Below are 15,614 nucleotides of genomic sequence, written 5' to 3'. Positions count from 1 at the left end.
CAGAGGTCAATGGTCCAATTGCTGCTCCCTTGGTGTCTCTGCCAGCATGGGAACACTCCCTGTGCCTTTCACTTCTGCTTACGGGAAAGGGAGTGGGAAAGGGAGGGGGACAGGATAAAGGTGGTGTTGAAGGGAGGAGAAGAGAGTGAAGCAGGCAGAGGAGGCAGCGGGGTGATCCTGAGCACACTGAGCTGTGCCCACCTGCTGTGCCCCTGCACCGTTGCTGAGCAGTGCTGCACAGAGCTGGGCTCCTGCATCCTTCTGCACATGGAGCACACTGTCCTGGGCTGGGTGCTGCTGCTCGGCACCTGGACTGCTGCATCGGCTGCCAGCATTAAGAACAGCCAGATCAAGGAGGTGGCGATGGACATGGCCCCCAACTCCTTTGATGACCAGTACCAGGGCTGCATCGACTCCATGGAGGCTGAGCTGCCGGAGCTGAACCGCACCGAGTTCAACAACAGAACCTATGCTGAGGGCTGGCGTTCTGCCACCGAGCTGTGGCAGAGCCGATCGGGTGATGCCACCAGCCCAGTGGTGTTGGGACGGGATCAGGCCATAGCCGTGCTGGCGTACACGATGGAGGGGGATCTGTACCGCGTCTTCAACAACGCCACGCTCACGGCTGGGAGCTCCCGGCAGCACTACCTGAGCTCCTACCCCTTCAAGACGCTGCATTTCCTCCTGAGCAGAGCCCTGCAGACCCTGCGGGAATCCCAGACCCAGCAATGCTACAACGTCTACCGCGGTGTCAGGGGCACCCGATTCACGGCACAGCTAGGCCAGGTGGTTCGCTTTGGCGTGTTCACCTCCACCTCCTTCAGCGAGGGAGTCGCTGAAAGTTTTGGCCAGGACACGTTCTTCTGGGTGGAGACCTGCTATGGTGTGCCCATCAAGGACCTCTCCGCGTTCCCCAGTGAGGACGAAGTCCTCATCCCACCTGCCGAGCAGTTTGAGGTCACCAGCATCATCTACATGACGGAAGGAAACTTCATCCAGCTCCAATCCCGGGGGATGAAGAGCACCTACAACTGCGAGTTCGTGAAGGGTAAGGGCTGCAGCGCTCCAGAACAGGGAGCTTGGGTGGATCTGGGAAGTGAGGACCGGGGGTGTGGGGAGGCTGTGCAGGCTGTGGTTGTGGGGAGGTGGGGAGCTTGGCCAATGGGGAGCCCACGGGGAACTTGAGGCCAGGCCCCGCTGATGGCTGCAGCCCGGCAGCTCTGCGCTGGGGTTGCAGTGCAGTGGGAGCCTCTGTCTGTGCCGTGGCCCTCCCAGCCCGGCTCACGTGGCTCGCCGTGTGCTTTCAGTGCAGGTAAGAGGAGCCCCCGGCCCCACAGCCCCTGGCCCAGGCTGGGCGCCTCTTGCAGCTCCACGGCCATTAATGCCCATCCCCATCCTCCCCAGGCAGGAGCAGCCCCATGGAATCCCCACACCTCTGGGTGCTCCTCCTGGCAGCCGCAGCCCTGGCAGCTGTGGGAGAGTCCTGACCTCTACACCATCCCTCCACATGGACAGGAGGGCAGCAACGTGCCAACACATCTCATGGAAACTGCAGATGCTGCTTTCCTGCTCCTGACGATTTTGGTGCCGCTGTTGGATGTGGAAAAGCAGCAGAGAATGATCCAGAGCTCTGACAGAAAAATAAAAGCATTGTTTTTATCGCTCGTATTCACTGCATCTCCCAGCCCTGCTCACGCGGCTCACCAGGCACTTGCTTTAATGAAGCCCCTCTGCCCCACAGACAGCTGAGAGGGGGGCACCAGGAGCCCCACACACAGCATCCAGTGGGGCAGCCATCGCCCCATGCTGTTGGGCTCATCACAAGTTCTGTTCACTGTCAGCCCATTTGTCCACCCTCTTTACTGGGTGATGTAAGGAAGGAAACCGTATAACCCACGTTGATGCTGATCGCTGTTTGGGTGGGTAGAAGTACTTGGAATGGTTATAAAATCATAAAATCATAGAATCATAAAATCATAGAATCATAGAATCACAGAACGGCCTGGGTTGCAAAGGAGCACAGCGCTCATCCAGCTCCAACCCCTGCTGCGTGCAGGTCACCAACCAGCAGCCCAGGCTGCCCAGAGCCACATCCAGCCTGGCCTTGAATGCCTGCAGGGATGGGGCATCCACAGCCTCCTTGGGCAACCTGTGCCAGTGCCTCACCACCCTCTGGCTCCAAAACTTCCTCCTCATATCCAACCCAAACCTCCCCTGTCTCACTTTAAAGCCATTCCCCTTGTCCCGTCACCACCCACCCTCACACACAGCCGTTCCCCTCCTGTTTGTCCGCTCCCTTCAAGTACTGGAAGGCCACCATGAGGTCTCCCTGCAGCCTTTTCTTCTCCAAGCTCAACAATCCCACTTCCCTCAACCTTTCCTCACAGCAGAGCTGCTCCAGCCCTCTGCTCATCTCAGTGCCGCCTCTGGACCCGCTCCAAGAGCTCCACGTCCTTCCTGTGCTGGAGCCCCACAAGAGCAGACGGGGCCTCACAAGAGAGCAATAGAGGGGGACGATCACCTCCCTCTCCTGCTGGCCGCCCCTTTTTAATGCAGCCCAGAACACATTGGCTGCATTCCGGCTGCAGCCCGATGGCTGCGTCCAGCCAGCCAGTTCCTAATCCATCCAACAGTCCATCCCTCAAATCCACACCTCTCCAATGTAGAGAGGACGCGGTGAGGGACCATGGCAGAGGCCTTGCAGAACTCCAGGCAGATGACATCCTTCTCCCTTCCCCCGTCCACCAAAGCCGTCACTCCATCTCAAGGCCACCGCATCGGTCAGGCACCATCTGCCCTTGCTGCAGCCCTGCTGGCTGTCTCAAATCGCGCTTTGTCTCAGATGTGCCTTAACACAGCTCCTAGAGGATCTGCTCCACCATCTTCCCAGGCACAGAGGTGAGGCTCGCCGGCCTGTCGTTCGCCAGGTCTTCCTTTCTGCCTTTCTTAGAAGTGAGAGAAACGTTTCCCTTTTTCCAGTCATTGCACAGCCAATGAAGATCGATGATAGTGGTAGAGTTGTTACCCAAATTGCCCAAGGCGTACAGAAAATAGCCCATGTTCCCATCCAAACCACAAAACATCCAGACTTGACCTCTTTTCCTGGCTCCCAGGTGGCCCATGGGCGAAACGTGTCCCGTTTGATCCGTTTCGTGCTGAGGCAATGCTGATGTTTGTTCCGTGCGTGGTTCCGTGCTTTATTCAACCTGCACAGCGTGCTGCTCTTTGTAACCACTGCAACCGAGGACAAGTGGGGCAGGTCAGGGCAACACTTCTGAGCAAGCCCAAGAAATCCACGGTGGAACTGTGCAACATTTATGCCCCCAAACCCCTAGCCCTCATTCCCTTTGCTTACATTTCTCTCTCCTCTCCTCTCCTCTCCTCTCCTCTCCTCTCCTCTCCTCTCCTCTCCTCTCCTCTCCTCTCCTCTCCTCTCCTCTCCTCTCCTCTCCTCTCCTCTCCTCTCCTCTCCTCTCCTCTCCTCTCCTCTCCTCTCCTCTCCTCTCCTCTCCTCTCCTCTCCTCTCCTCTCCTCTCTCTTCCCTTCTCTTTCCCCTTCTCCTTTTTTCCTTTCCCTTCTTCTTTTCCTTTCATTTTTTCTCCCCTCCCCTTCCTTCCCCTTCCCCTTCCCCTTCCCTTCCCTTCCCTTCCCTTCCCTTCCCTTCCCTTCCCTTCCCTTCCCTTCCCTTCCCTTCCCTTCCCTTCCCTTCCCTTCCCTTCCCTTCCCTTCCCTTCCCTTCCCTTCCCTTCCCTTCCCTTCCCTTCCCTTCCCTTCCCTTCCCTTCCCTTCCCTTCCCTTCCCTTCCCATTCCCTTCCCATTCCCTTCCCTCCCATTCCATTCCATTCCATTCCATTCCATTCCATTCCATTCCATTCCATTCCATTCCATTCCATTCCTCACCACCCTAGATGGTCACTTATTCATCAATTTCAAACAACCTTTGAGCCACTGCGTGATGGGGTGACAGAGAAGCAGTGTTGGTTGGGACTCAAATCTGGCTGCATGAGACACTTTCGATGACAAGACTTACTGACAGCTGGGAATTATCTGGGGCTGAGCGGGGGCTGCCGCCATGTCACAGTGCTGCTGCTTATGGCTGTGAAGATCAGCAGAGGCGGACAAGCAGCTTTGTCTTGGGTGGACTGGAGGAGCCAACCTCACACACCAAGAACAGCAGTGACTGCATATAAAGGCTGAAGTACACACAGCATCCCAGGAAAACGGGCCGGAGCTGTGAGAAGCAATGCACATACTGTGCCAGCCTCCTGAGCATGAGTGCTGTAAATGGGGTTGGGGTCTCTGGTGGTCGTTGGATGAAGGCTTGCAGTCGCCGTCACTGTGAACCTCCAACCTTTTGGTGGGGGCAGCCCAAACAACACGGCACTGGCGTTGGTTCTTGGCGCTCAGGCACCTGCTTTGCTGGCATACCTTCAACAGCAGGGCATCTATTGCTCTTTCTTTGGCTGTGTTCCTCCTGGGAGCCGCAGTCCTGGTGGACATGAGAGAGCAATCTACACCTCCCCACTGCTCCCCTGCACGTGGACAGCAGGGCAGCGACGTGCCAACGCATCTCATGGAAACTGCAGATGCTGCTTTCCTGCTCCTGATGCTTTCGGTGCCGCTGTTGGATGTGGAACAGCAGCAGGGAACGGTCCAAGGCTCTTCCCAAATAATGAAAGCATTGCTTTTATTGCATTTATTTACCAGCCCTGCGCACGCAGCTCACCAGGCAGTCACTTTAATGAAGCCCCCCTGCCCCACCAGGAGCCCCACACACAGCATCCAATGGAGCAGCCCTCGGCCCCACACTGTTGGGCTCACACCCGTCACGAGCTCTGCTCGGTCTCAGCCCGTTTCCCCACCCTCGTCGCTGGGGGGAGCCCATTTCAGCTCCCTCACGTCCACGCCGAATGGGCTGAGCAGCACGCAGGTGAAGTTGGTCCTCAGATCCTGGAAGCTGAAAGAGTTGAAATGCAGATCCCGACGGAGGATCACCAGCGAACCGCGCTCTTCCTCTCTGCGGGACGAAGGCTTCCGTCAGCCCCGCGTCCCTCCCCTCGTTCGGGGTGGTGATGGAGGAGGGGGGGACGGGGAGGGTGGGCTTGCGTTGGGGTTGAGCTGCTCACCGCACCGCCCCTTCGCGCACGTTGGGCTGCAGCTGCTCCACGAACGAGCCGTTTGCCAACCAGTAAAGCAGCGTCAGCTCCGGGTGAGCGCTCTCAGCCTCGCAGGAGACGCTCACGTTGCTGCCTGGATGGGGTTGAAGGGGAGATGGGCTCACACCTTGGGGGGGGGGGGAAGGAAGGCGGGGGACAGCCGCAAAACGTCCCCACTTCACCCATCGCACCCCCACGGGGATCCCCGCATCCCGTTCGCTCCCCTCCGGCTCTCGGCCGTAGCGGGGTGCTGTTGATATCATTCCCTTTTCTCCCCCCCCCATCTCCACCAAGGGTGGGGGGAGGCTCAGATCAGCCCCTCCGCAGTCACTCACCCATCTGGGGGGGCTGCGCCGGGATCCTCAGCCGGGTGATGCGGGGGGGCTGCGGGGCCATGGCTGCTGCGGGACGGGGTGGGGTGAGGGGTTGGGGGGGGGGGGGGGGGGGCCGGGAGCCGCCTCCAGACCCTACAACCCCCCCCCCTTTCCCCCTTCCTCCAATCCATAACGCCCTCCCCTTACCTGCGCTGCAGGAGGCGAAGGCGCAGCAGAGCAGGGGCAGCACCAGGCGGCTGGAGGGCACTGCGGGTACAAACGGAGCTGAGCTCCGGGCTGCAGCCCCCCCGAACGCCCCCCATAGCCCAAATCCCATCCCCGGAACGCCGTGCCCGTACCGTCGGGGTGGGAGCACGGAGCCATCGTGCGGCAGCGCTCGGGACGGCGCCGTTTTATGGGCAGGGAGCGGTGAGTCACCGGCTTTGCCCTTCCTTCTCCTTTTCCCGTAAAGCGGGGACCTCCCCAAAGTCGTGACAAAGCCGGGAGCAGCGTCGATCGCCAGGGATGACAGCGAGGGGAACCCCCGCTCCTTTTCCTCTTCCATCCCTCGGCCCGACGAAGCGTTAATTAACGGAGAGGCCCCTGGCAGCCCGCTGCTTTTCGAAGACGTTTTATTACCGATTGATTTTCTGATGGCACCGCAGCCGCCATCCCATCGGTTTCGCCCCTAAAATGGGAACGATGGGGGGCAGGTGGGCCATCACGGCATCCGTGTGACTCGGCCACGCGGCTCAGAGTCACCGGAACGCCACCACGTCGCCGACCACGAAACCCGGGGCTTCCACGCACCGGGGGAAGCAGAGCAGAGCTTCTCAGCCCCACGCCTCCGTCCTTCCATCCGCTGCTAAAGAGCAACCGATGTGCGGAGGTTCCCGTGGGTGCCCCCACGGCTCCGTGTACCGCAGATCCCGCCGGCCGAGGGCAGCACACTCCCGGCACGGGGACACGTAGAAAAGACGGTGTACAAAAAGCAGCGGGCTCGGAATCGGCTCCTTCCTCCCCCCCCCCCCCGCCTCGCATCAAAGCGGGGGTTTTAGGTTAAGCGTTTTAGGGCAGCCGTGTGTCTTTCCTCGGTGGGTTCTGCCTTTTTCCAAGCACAGAATAACCTGGAGATGAGCCCCAGTCCTTCGAAAGCTGCAGGATTGGGAGATCCAGCCCCGAGCGCAGCGCTGCGCAGCCGCCGGGACGATCCGTTCTCATCGGCGGCCACAGCAAGTTTCCTTTTTTTGTGTGTGTGTGTGTGTGTGTCGTTTTTAAATACTCTCATTAAAAGAATCGTTTCGTTTAAAAACCGGTCCGGATCCCCCGACGGGAGGAGGGCTGAGTCCGCGCTGCTTCGTTCCTTCCCCCCCCCCCCCAGGGGTGGCCGAACCCCCCCTTGTGGGGATGGACGGATGCGGCCGGCGCCGTGCTGTTGCCCGTGGTGGGGATGGGGAGCTGCCAGCCCTTATTCCAGGCCCAGGATGTAGTTGATGCCCTGCACCAGGCCGATGATAACGGGCTGCCAGGCCACCAGGTAGCGCAGCCAGTCCAGCAGCTGCCCGTACATGACGTGAGGTCGCTCCCAGCTGCGTGGAAACGAGTGAAGGAAGCACGAAAGCGATCTGAAGTTGGTGGGTTTCATCTAAGCTCTGGGTCAGCAGGTAAGGGGAAGCTGCCCAGCAACACAACACGGATCTATTTCTCCTCCCTGGAAGCACTGAAGGCCGGGCTGGATGGGGCTGTGAGCAGCCTGGGCTATGGGAGGTGTCCCTGCCTACAGCAGGGGGTTGGGACTGGGTGAGCTTCAAGGTCCCTTCCAACCCAAACCATTCTATCATTCCATTTTGCACACGAAGCCACTCAGCTGTGTGGCCTGATGGCCTGACCTCAGCACTATCTGACATCAACACACAGCAGGGGCAGAAGTGGATGGCTGGTACAGCCCCTTCCAACCCAACCCATTTCAGAACTCGAGGGTTCTGTGCTTCTTGGCTCCTACGGCTGCTCCACAGCTCCAGGATCAGAGCGTGCAGGGCTGGGAGCTGAGCCCACGCTGTCAGCCCAGCTGCTGCTGCTGCTGCTGCACAGAGAAAGGATACGGGTTGCTGAACATCCTCTTGAGGTCCACCTTCTCTTTGCAGTATGGACACGTCTGCTTCTTCCCCACGATGCACCAGCCACGGATGCAGAACTCGTGGAAGCTGGAGAGCAGCGTTAAGGGGAACCTCCTGGGAGGAACTGACCCCGCACGCAGGGCATGGAAAGTTGCCCAAGCTGAGTGAGGACAAAACCTTTCCTAGAAGGCTCAGAGCCTTCCAGGCACAGAGCAAGGGGTTGAAGCTGCAGGAAGGGCTGCGAGATCCCGCTGAGCAGCCAGGGGAGGGCAGGAGCCAGCAGTGGGGCACGGGGAAACCCATGTGGGGGAAGGTCTGCGAGGCCAGACAGCGCCTCTGCAAATCACGCGTGCATCACAAGCCCCAACTCTGCCAGCTCACCAGTTCCTTTAATACTTCTCCTGTGAGCCTGTCGCCGAGTGCCGTCAGAGGGATTTGCCCAACGCAAACAAAACCCCGAGAAGTCACAGGGCTGTGTGACACAGACATCACCAGAACCACGCGGTCTGGGGAAGGCAAAGCTGGCTCCTCACCCACAAAGCAGCTGACACGAACCCACTCGAGCAGCCCCACACCTCTGCCCCACCTCCTCCAGCAGCCACAAGCTCAGCCCCAAGGCTGTAAGCACTCCCAAGCCAGCCTGCAGCGCTCCTGGAGCAGCTGGGAAAGCACCTGGCTGCAAACAGCGTGACAGCGCATTCCCATCTCCACCCCTTGAGTCAGAGCCAGCAGGAGAAAAAGAAAAAACAAGAAACCCAACTCATCAGCAGAGCTGAACAAAGCCAAAGCCACTTCCACTTTCGGAACTGACAGCACAGCTGCAGGTGGTGGAAAGCCCACGCGGGGCAGAGATGTCGTCCGTTTCCATTTGCAACATCAGCAGAGCAGCTCAGGACGCCACATTTTTTAATGGGAAAAGCTGCAGGGCTCCTAGAAGGCTGTGGAGGAGAAGGATACACGTGGTTGCAGGAGAGCCTGTAAGTGTTCTCGATGATCCCTTCCTCGTTGACATCCACGAAGATCTGCTGGCCGCAGACGGCGCAGACGCTGTCGGAGAGGTGCTTGGTGGGCATCCCTGAAGCGCTGTAGAACTGAGCAAAGCACACAGCGAAGCGTCAGGGAGGGCTGGGGCAGCGCTTGAGCTTTTGGGGCTGAAAAACCTTTTGACAGAACCGCCTGGGAAAGGACTACAGCAGTTTTCCTGTCTGCCTGGAGCTGGGGAGCTCAGCGCTGAGTGCGGTGCTCCAGATTTGGCCTCCTCGAGGCAGAGCAGAGGGGAGGAGAATCATTCTCACCTCGTTGGCCACGTTCTGTGCCATGCACACCATTGGCTTTCTTGGCCACAAGGACAAACTGTTGCCTCACGGTCAGCCTGCGGTCAACCGCTGGCCAACCAGGACAGCATTGGCTTTCTTGGCTACCAGGAGACATTGCTGAATCGTAGTCAACCGTTGGCCAACCGGGACAGCGTTGGCCTTCTTGGCCACTAGGAAACACTGCTGCCTCATGATCAGCCTGTGGTCAACTGCTGGCCAACTTTTGGTCAATCAGGACATTGTTGGCTTTCTTGGCTACCAGGATTGCTGTATCATGGCCAACCATTGGCCAACCAGGACATCATTGGCCTTCTTGGCCTCTAGGATAAATACTGCTGCCTCCTGGTCAGCCTGTGGTCAACTGCTGGCCAACCTTTGGTCAGTCAGGACATCGTTGGCCTTCTTGGCCACCAGGACTCGCTGCTGCCCCACGGTCAGCCTGTGCTCAACTGTTGGCCAACCAAGACTCCATTGGTCACCTTGGCCTTCAGGTCATACTGCTGCCTCATGGTCAATCGTTGGCAAACCCTTGGCCAACCAGGACACCACTGGCCTTCTTGGCCATCAGGACCCCTGGGCCCTTCTCCACAGGATTGAGTCCTACAGACAGACAGAACGTCCAGCAAGCAAAGCAGTGAGCCTGAAGAGCAGGAGGGGAAGGATGCAGAGCTCTCAGAGCCCTAAAGGACTCTTGCAAAGGAGGAATGTGATTCACCCCACAGGTGCCCTCGTTCAGTTTTTTGCTTTGTGTTGTATTTTAGGCCACCACTGCAGGAACACAGGCCCTGTCTGCACCACAAGCTGCAGAGGGCACAAGCCACAGGGAATTGTGGCTACAGATAAAGAATTGATGCACCTAGGACACGGCCCCAGAAATGACCACATTTCAGCACCAGAGATTTTAAAGGCTCAGGTGGATTTCGATACACCTTCCCATTTTGGGGAGGGAAAAGTTCCTGCTGCAAGCAGCTCGATCCCAGAACCTGTTATCGGGGTGGCCCTCACTCACCCCAATGGTGGAGGCCATGTAGTCTGCACACATCTCTGCAAAGTCCCGTTCCAGGACCCCATAGTAAAGACCATAGAAGAGGAGAGAGATGCCAAAGTCCATCGCGTCTTCTGGTTTGATTCTACAACACACGACACCAAGAGCTTTGCTGCAGGGTTAGGGTTAGGCACATCCTCTCCAAAGAAGCCCTCACTTTACAGTTCCAAGTCCCTGCTGGCTGCTGCCAGGTCTGTTCATTAGTCAAGAAGAAATTAATCTCTCTGAAATGAAAGCTGGCTTGGGATAAGGCCCGTTGCTACCGCCAGACCTGAGCTGCAGGTTTATTGGAGAAGCAAAGAACACCTCACTACTGCCCCCAGGCTGGAGAGGCACGGAGCAGGAGGGAGCTGCCAGCAGCTGGAAGCACAGCTCCCCATCAGCATCTCACTATGACCCCATCAGTGGGGAAAGGACACCCCAGAAGTCTCTCTTTGGCCTCCTGCCCCATTCAGCAGTTGGCTTTGACCCCATTCCCCGTGGTTTGCCACATCCCCCAGCACTCACACCCAAAAGATTCGCTCACCTGAACAATAAGTTCAGACCAAACAGGGTGAACATCACAGCCATGTACCCCACGATTCCAGTGGCGTAGCTCATCTTGTATATTAGCAGAAACCACTTATAAACCAGCCTGCAAGAATTCAAAACAAGCTGCTGACCATTTCCCCCCCCCAAAACGAACAGAACCGTTTTAATTTCCAAGTTAGGGATTTCAACAAAATGTGGCATCACAGGTCGGGAATTGAATTCAAGCTACAGATCTGCCTCTGCCACGGCAGCTCCCAGTCCTTGGATTCCCAAAGCAGAAACTTCAGACTACGATTTGGGGTAGTGAAACCTGAAAGGACTCCTTGCAGTGCTCACCCCGGGGCTGAGCTTTCCCCCACGGCTGCGTCCACTCACCTGGGCGTCGTCTGCACCAGGGGTTTCCGAGTGGCCCTGAAGGTGACAAAAGCTGTGACTGCTGAGAAGAGCAGCCAGACGACCAGGAACCGCCACCAGTAGAGTTTTATCGTGAAATACAGAGGCACCACCCACATCTGGAAGAGGGTGACCATCTGCAGGAACAGAGGAGAGGCACGTCAGGGTGACTGAGAGCACTTGGGGCTCTTATGGAGGACAACAGGAGGACAGGCTGGGTTTATGTTTCACACAGGGCTCCAGGCACCGCTTGGAAACGCGGTAAGGAAGCCACGAGGTTTGCTTCCCTGCTCCAGGCACAGCCCTGATGCCTTTCTGCATCTCCTCGAAAGCAGCACGTGAAATCAGCCCCATCTCTGGCCCTGCTGCTAAAGCACCACATCAAAGCCCTGGCTGACACTTACGTTATAGGAGCGAGGGTGCCTCTGCTTCCACTGAACCAGCAGGAGCTGCGCCACCACCAGCGTGGCGATGAGGATGAGGACCATTTCGGCGTGCATGGCCTCGTGGCCACGGTGCTTGGCGTGCATCAGTGCGTGTTCCACCCTGCAGCAAGAGGGAGGAGGCAGATAAAGAGCAGGAGGGCACAGGGCAGGCGAAGGGCACGGCATTGCTGGAAAAAGGGAGAAGGGCAGCTCTGCAAGTCGCTCCGTGGATCTTAAAGATCAGCCAGCCCACCCCAGCTGCAGCCTAGGCAACCCCAGCTCCGTGCAACCCGCGACAAGTGATGGCCACAGAGCGGTTCTCTGCTGACACCTGTGGTTTCCTGCATGCAGCGCTGCCTGGCCGCAAGCCAGGGCGGAATGAGGGCGTGCAACAGCCTGAATCCACGGTCTTAAAGCCAAAAAGATGGGTCTGGTTAGGGAAGAAATCCCAATCCAACAGGCAAGGCCAATTCTCTGATCTCCAGGAACCGTCAAGAAGTTGATAATGAGAGCAGATGAGCCCCAGCGGGCTTCTCAGCAAGCGTCTGCCCGAAGTTGGCTCGGCCAAGAGAGAAGGTGGGATAAGCAGCGAGCACTCTGAAGGTCAAACATTAGCACTGCCTTCTAAAAGAGGCCCCCTGCTCCCCTCCAGCAAAAAGCACCACGTGGGTGAAGGCTGAAGGCTTCCTCTGCGCTCTCAGCTCTGCCCCCAGCACAAACTCACCTCCATCTCTCTTCTGGGGACAGGTGTGAAAGGTCGACCTAAGGAGACAAAAAATACAACAGCAACGTTGGAGCAGCGATGGCAATCTCGAGGGTTGGCTGCTTTGCTGTCCTTATGTCCCCGAACACACGAGCACGCTGCAGGAGCTGCACACAGCTCACAGAAACTCAATCCCTGCAGGTAGCAGCAAATGGCAAAGCTTCTGCCTGAGACCTCAGGGACGCTTCTGAAATACGAGGAGGAAACTTCTGAGCCCGGGACTTGGAAAGGGGGAAGGGGGAACCTCTGGCTCTGCCTTCCACCTTCCTCACAGGGCTTTTTCAACCTCTGCCTTAAAACCAAAGCACCAGGTCACCTCCCTGCACAGCTTTCTCAGCGCTCAGACGGCTGTGAGAAGTCACGGCAAGGACTCCGCTATCAGGCTCCAGCACCACACCTACACAAGGGCACAGCTCCAACCTTCGTCCCCAGGGCTACAGCACACAGCTCCGGGCTCAGGTGCCACGCTTCCCTTCTGCTCCTTAATTGTCCTAATTGTCCCCAGGCAGGAAAAGGCACAGCCCACAGCAAGATGCCAGCAGCAGCACCTCATCCCCAAGCAACAGCCACGGGAGATGCGGTCTCTGCAGGTGAAAGATGCAGATCTGTGAGATGCCAGGGCTCTCCTCTGAGCTTCCTGACCTGCTGAAAGAGTCACTGCTCTGCCTCTAACAAGCTGTGCAGCCTGCTGTCAGCACAGCAATCACTCTCATGTTGTGGATGCCCCATCCCTGCAGGCATTCAAGGCCAGGCTGGACGTGGCTCTGGGCAGCCTGGGCTGCTGGTTGGTGATCCTGCACACAGCAGGGGGTTGGAGCTGGATGAGCGCTGTGCTCCTTTGCAACCCAGGCCATTCTGTGATTCTGTGAGAAGGAAACAGATGGAAACAAAATGCTCAACTTGAGTTGGATCTGATGATCCTCGTGGGTCTCTTCCAATTTGGGATACTATAGGATTCTAACTCCCTGCAAGCCAGAGGTTCTTTGAAATCACAGCCTCTTACAGGTGTGTGTGGGCTCCTGACAAGCCCCAATCCTGGCAAATCTTCACCCCAAACTGACCCAGCACTCCCAAGGCTCCAACCCAACTTTCCAGTTCAGGATAAAAACACCAGCACCTGGCCAACGCTACAACCCTGTGCTGCATGCAGCTGCTGGGACGGCGTGGGGAATGCACCCTGGATATAGAGCTCTGCCCCCATCCTCTTCCCACACACAGCACTGTGGGCTCGGAAGGAAACTCCTTTGCTATTCCCCAAAGCCACCACAGACCCGATGCTCAGCTCAGGGAACCACTTTCCCTCTGGGGAAGGGCCACAACTGGTGCTCCACAACGCAGCAGCAGCACCAAAGAGCTCCAAGGCTGCAGGACGGGGCGAGCATCCAACTCTGCTCGGTGCAGGACAGGAATCTCCTTCCTGAGGACCACAGCTCAGGGAAAGCAGCTGTGTGGAGAAGGACCTGGGGGCCAACAGGGTGACCACAAAGCAGCAGCGTGTCCCCATGGCCAAGAGGGACAGCGACGTCCTGGTCGGCCAAGGGTTGGTCAAGTTGACCACAGGCTGACCAGTGAGGCAGCAGTTTGTCATGGTGGCCAAGAAGGCCAATGGTTCCCTGGAGGGCAGTGCACAGAGCTTGGCCAGCAGAGCAAGGAGGTTCTCCTCCTTTCTATTCTGCCCTGGAGGGGCAGGGGGCCGCACCTGGAGTGCTGCACCCAGTGCTGGGCTCCCCAGCTCCAGGCAGACAGGGAACTGCTGGGGAGTGCCCAGTAAGGGTGAGGAGATGCTGGAGGCCTGGAGCAGCTCCTGATGGGGACAAGCTGAGCGCCCCAGGGTTGAGCACCTGGGGGAGAGAAAGATGAGACGGGATCTGATGGATGCTGGTCAGTATCTAAATGGCAGGAGTCAGAAGGATGGAGCTGGCTCTGCTCAGCAGCACTCAGCGTCTTCTGCCTTTGCACTAAACCATATTTCTCAGTGCCACGTTCAACATGGCTCATAAAAACTTCCAGGGACAGAGCTGCCCCCATTGCCCTGGGCAGCCTCTTGCAACGCCTGGCCGCTCTTAGGAAGAAGAAGTTATCCAAAATGCCCACCTTGACTCTCCATGGCACAAACTGAGGCCCTCCCCTCTCACCCTGTTGATCTGCTCAGCACACGGAGAATCCCCAGAGCCCAGCGCAAACCCCAGAGCCCAGCGCAAACCCCAGAGCCCAGCGCAGCCCCAATATCTGAGACCCTTGACTCCAAGCCCCAATTTTCTGGGGAAACCCACAGCTCCCCCCCTCCCACAGCACCTCTACCCCATCAGCGCCCGTGGCACCGAGCGCACAGGAGGGCACTGCCTTCCTCTCACAGCTCTCTGAAGGCTCCTTCGCTCTGTAGCTTCGAACCTCGGCCCCAAGGTAACCGCGGGACCCCCGCAGACCCCCTGAGGGCCACCCCACAGCGGCCGTTCCTCAGCGTCCCCCTCAGTCCTGCCACCCCACGGGCCCCCATAGGCTCCATGACCCTCCCAGATCCTTCCAGCCCTTCCTGAGCCCCCACCTCCTCCGCCTCGCGCTCTCCTGGGCCGCCAACCTCCACCTCCAGCACGGCCGCCATCTTGCTGCCCCCCCCCCCACCTCCCGCCAGCTCCTTCCGCCGCCTTCGTCCAATCACCGCCCACCTCGCCGGGCTTCCTTCCAATCGCTGCGCTCGGCGCTCGGCCGGAGACCAATCAGCAGCGAGAAGGGGCGGAACGGCTGTCAGAAGCGCTGCTTCGCGCTGTCAGAATCGGGGACCGTCGCTCATTTCCGCTCCCGGTGAGAGGCGCACGGCCGTGCTGGCAGCGCGATGCTCTCACGTTTCTCCGTAGGGAACGCACACGGCGGACGGTCCCTTCCCCGAGAGGTGGTGCTGCGGCGCTGCCGAAGGACTCCATATCCCATCGTGCACCGCGGCAGGGTATGCGGGGAGGGCTTGAGTGTGGGCGGAAACCGGAACCGGAAGCTGGCCTTCGTGTCCAATGGGAGGGCCCGAGCGGAAACAGGAAGCGGGAAGAGGACGGAGTCTTTGGGGATGTCTGGGACGGGGCCGGAACCGGAAGTGAGTCGCGAGGTCAGAGGTTAAAGGTCAGGAGCCGTGTAGTTTAGGCGGGAGATTCAGGTGGGAGTTGTGCGGAGGGGCCTGGAGGGGTTTTGGGGCGAAGGGGCTGTGGTGTGGGGCTGGGGGTGTGCAGGATATAGGATGCGCGGCTGTGGGGCGCTGGGGGTTGAGTGGGGCTGGGGGTGGGATGGGATGGGGAGATGTGGGGTGCGAATGGGGGGAGGGGCTGGGGGGCTGCGTGTGGTGTGGGCCTTGAGGAGCTGTGGGGTGTGAGTAGGGCTTGGGGTGGAATGAGGGGTGTTTGGGGTGGAATGGGGCTGGGGGGGTGGGATAGGGGGATTGTGAGGTGGAACTGAGGGCTGAGTGGGGCTGGGGAGGGCTGGGGGATGGAAGTGGGGCACACTGAGTGTTGAACGGGGCTGGGTGGCAGCGGGGGGGCACAACTCCCACCCACTGCTGCTTTTCCCT

At 58.7% G+C, this 15,614-nt stretch overlaps 2 protein-coding genes across 2 annotated transcripts; one reads left to right on the top strand and one right to left on the bottom strand.

The window, feature by feature from the left end:
• Positions 1 to 267: 267 nt before the first annotated feature.
• LOC306950869 (erythroblast NAD(P)(+)--arginine ADP-ribosyltransferase-like) lies at positions 268 to 1,316 on the top strand (the record flags this gene model as incomplete). Its single annotated transcript, XM_079541266.1, has 2 exons — positions 268 to 1,048; positions 1,276 to 1,316. 2 exons carry the CDS (start codon positions 268 to 270, stop codon positions 1,314 to 1,316), a joined length of 822 nt encoding a protein of 273 aa, XP_079397392.1.
• A 5,623-nt stretch (positions 1,317 to 6,939) lies between these two features.
• RNF121 (ring finger protein 121) lies at positions 6,940 to 14,663 on the bottom strand (the record flags this gene model as incomplete). The annotated part of the gene is made up of 9 exons (XM_079549560.1): positions 6,940 to 7,060; positions 7,574 to 7,675; positions 8,546 to 8,679; positions 9,914 to 10,034; positions 10,476 to 10,583; positions 10,856 to 11,010; positions 11,278 to 11,419; positions 12,023 to 12,060; positions 14,607 to 14,663. 9 exons carry the CDS (start codon positions 14,661 to 14,663, stop codon positions 6,940 to 6,942), a joined length of 978 nt encoding a protein of 325 aa, XP_079405686.1.
• Positions 14,664 to 15,614: the final 951 nt, after the last annotated feature.

The sequence above is a fragment of the Tetrao urogallus genome, assembly GCF_951394365.1.
Source record: "Tetrao urogallus genome assembly, chromosome: 1".
NCBI classification, from domain to species: Eukaryota; Metazoa; Chordata; class Aves; order Galliformes; family Phasianidae; genus Tetrao; species Tetrao urogallus.
Note: the sequence above shows the minus strand (reverse complement) of the source record. Positions and strands in the feature narration are given on the sequence as shown.